This window comes from Porites lutea, chromosome 9 (genome assembly GCF_958299795.1).
Source record: "Porites lutea chromosome 9, jaPorLute2.1, whole genome shotgun sequence".
NCBI lineage: Eukaryota > Metazoa > Cnidaria > Anthozoa > Scleractinia > Poritidae > Porites > Porites lutea.
In genome coordinates this window covers 11,350,647-11,353,798 of record NC_133209.1, presented here as the reverse complement: position 1 = coordinate 11,353,798, position 3,152 = coordinate 11,350,647, and the positions used below count along the sequence as shown (strand labels likewise).

General features: G+C 38.8%; 1 protein-coding gene across 1 annotated transcript; it reads left to right on the top strand.

The window, feature by feature from the left end:
• Positions 1–1,708: 1,708 nt before the first annotated feature.
• On the top strand, positions 1,709–2,164 carry LOC140948893 (uncharacterized). Its single transcript, XM_073398159.1, has one exon. It carries the CDS (start codon positions 1,709–1,711, stop codon positions 2,162–2,164), a length of 456 nt encoding a protein of 151 aa, XP_073254260.1.
• Positions 2,165–3,152: the final 988 nt, after the last annotated feature.

Sequence of the window (3,152 nt, the reverse complement as noted above, 5' to 3'; positions counted from 1 at the left end):
AAAAAACATTGAAGTAAATATATAGGTAATAACAACTTTATATAACGCAGTCTATTTGCTCATAGGGATAATGCTAGTAAAACTAATTAGTATATTGCCAAATGTAAAATCACTCAGGAGCAAATATTCTTCGGAGAAAATCAATAATACTTCAACTCGTTATCGGGTATAACAAAACTAAGTTATAGTGACCTCAGTTATCCTACAAAAAAACTGACAAGTTTTCTATCACCATATTAAAGCCATTTTTTTCCTTCTGTCAGTTTACAATTGTCCTGGTTAAGGTGACTTTTTACTTGGATAGTTACCTCTACAAATATCTTGCTGTTTTTCTACCATAAGCTGATAACTCTCTTCGTTACGTTCCTCATCACTCAACCATGCACTGAATGTTACTTCTCAAAACTGAGGGAAAAGAAAAAGGAAGAACATACAACTGTCGATTAAAATAAAACACTCTGAAAGGTTTCAGTTGAGAAAGAAGTTCACAGTCTAAATAGTGTGTGCACTTGGCAGCTCTTTGACAGTTCGTTCAGACAAGAGAAAGGCAAGAGATATAGCAATAGCTGTAGCACTTACACTTTCAAATCAGTCCCATATTGATTCGCGAGTTGAATGTCTTCACTGAGTTGTTTGGTACAGTTCTAATGTTATACCATGCACCTTGCAATAGAGCGAACAGTTTCAGCAGCAGTAACTTTCATCAGGTATGGTTAAACACAAGCGATCCATGATCGTTCAGCAGAGACAAAACTACGATGCCGTTAGGAAATTTCAAAAATCATTTTGGGGTTATTTGCGCATGGGTGAATATAGATGACTCATTATTCTATTTTGGTTCTCGTAAAAAAATGATGAGAATCTAATGTATTGAAAACACCTGTGAAGTGTAATGATTTACATATTTGTTCCTTTTTTTAGTGTAACGGACTGCGATCAGAACTACATGCAAATGATAAACCTTAAAAAACGTCCCGACTATTGGCCATTTCAAATCATTCAAAATTTTGGTAATAGTTCCAGGAGTTGTGCCACATTCATTTTTAACAAAACGTGCCGATCGTCTCTGCGCACTCTCAACGTCCTTTATTTGTTTTTGAATGTGCTGATCCTATGCGCAACATCCACGTATTCAAGTTGTGGTCTAACTAAAGTAAGATAGCCTTGCTCTTTTACGTTTTCTGGACACTTACTTAAGTTTCTTTTTATAACGCCAAGAGATCTGTTGGCCTTTTGCCATAATCCTAGCAATTTAGGCCACTGGATAGCTCAACTCCAAGGAATTTGTGGTGATCAACAGCTTCCAAGGGTTCTCCGTGGATGGTGCATTGCACAGTATTTCCCATTTTTTTTGGAACAACGATCTTTGATTGATGATGTCTAAAAAGCAGCGACCATTCTGAGGGACGCGCGTCAACTGGAAGTGGACTTTTTGCACTCTTGAGCGATGATTTTGAACAAATTTTTGGGCAAATCGTCTCTATAAGAGAAAAGACTCTTAGCAATACAAATTTGGACGCGAAAAGGCATATTAAATGAGAATAAGTTCACTTCCGGTTGACGTGCGTCGCTCAAAAACGTCGTTGCTTAGAAGCCCCCAAGGAGCAAAAAAGTTGCGATTGTCTACATCATCCCTGTACCTAAATCTGGGGACTTGTCAAAGACCGATAATTACAGGGGTATCAGCCTGATTTGCATCATAGCCAAGATGTATAATCGCCTGATTTTAAACCGAATCAGGAGTGTAATTGACATCCGACTCAGAGTGAACCAGAACGGTTTCCGGCCCAAAAGATCTACAGTGGCCCAAATATTAACACTCAGAAGAATAATCGAGGGAGTTAAAGCAAATAACATTGAAGCTGTCATGACTTTTATTGACTTCAAGAAGGCATTCGACTCAATTCATCGGGGTAAAATGATGCGTATTCTTAAAGCCTATGGGATTCCACTTAACCTGTTGCAAGCTATAGAGATGATGTATACGAATACAAAGGCCAAAGTGGTTTCTCCAGATGGAGAAACAGAGATGTTCGACATCACAACCGGTGTACTGCAGGGCGACACATTAGCTCCTTTCCTGTTTATAATCGTGCTTGACTATGCTATGAGTAAAGCTATGGCTGGGAAAGAAGAAGAGTTGGGATTTACCATCACCCCTTGAAGATCAAGAAGACACCCCAAAGTAGTTCTTGCTGACTTAGACTTCGCAGACGACATAGCACTACTGTCGGATGAAATAGCTCAAGCTCAGGAATTACTGCTAACAGTTGAAAAAGAGTGCAAGAAAGTTGGCCTGGTACTGAATGCTAAGAAAACAAAATCAGTTGCTTATAACATTGATGATCGAACACCATTACATACATTTGATGGTACTTATCTGGAATGGAAGGATGACTTCAAATATTTAGGGTCATGGGTTGATAACTCAGAAAAAGACATCAGCATAAGGAAAGCGCAGGCTTGGAGAGCTTTGAATGGTATGACGAAAATATGGAAGTCCAATATGAGTAAAGATTTGAAAATCAGATTCTTCATAGCCACCATCGAATCAATCTTACTTTATGGGTGCGAGAGCTAGGCTCTATCAAAAGCACAAGAAAAGTCGTTGGATGGAACATACACTGGGATGCTGCGAAAAGCTTTAAACATCCACTGGAGCAGCCAGATACCCGTTTGGCCGTCGACTGGTTACGTACCACGTGACCATAACATTACGTGACAAATCACGCTATGATTTGATTTTGAAAATTAACGAAACTGCATAACTTCAGCTGGCTGGATAGACTTCGTCCATCAAGAATCTAAAGTAAAGGTAAGCGTCTTATTTACCGAGAACAGATAAAACGGTAAATGACTAATTGTTTTTGTTGTGCGTCAAACGTTTTTAAGCAGCCTGATTGTTACAATAATTTATGCACCGCGGTGAAATTCACTCTGAAATTGCGGAAAGAACTTAAAATTCTACGTTGCCTTTCTTGTACATGTTTTGTATCCCTGGGTAGTGATATTTATTTTCATTACTTAGAGAGCTTGGATCAACTTCTGATCTAGAGAATTCTATTAAAAACATTGTTTACTGTTCCGTGCAGGTAGTAGGGAACTTAAGATGGAGACGTTAGGGAACTTAAGATGGAGACGTTTTCGGGGCG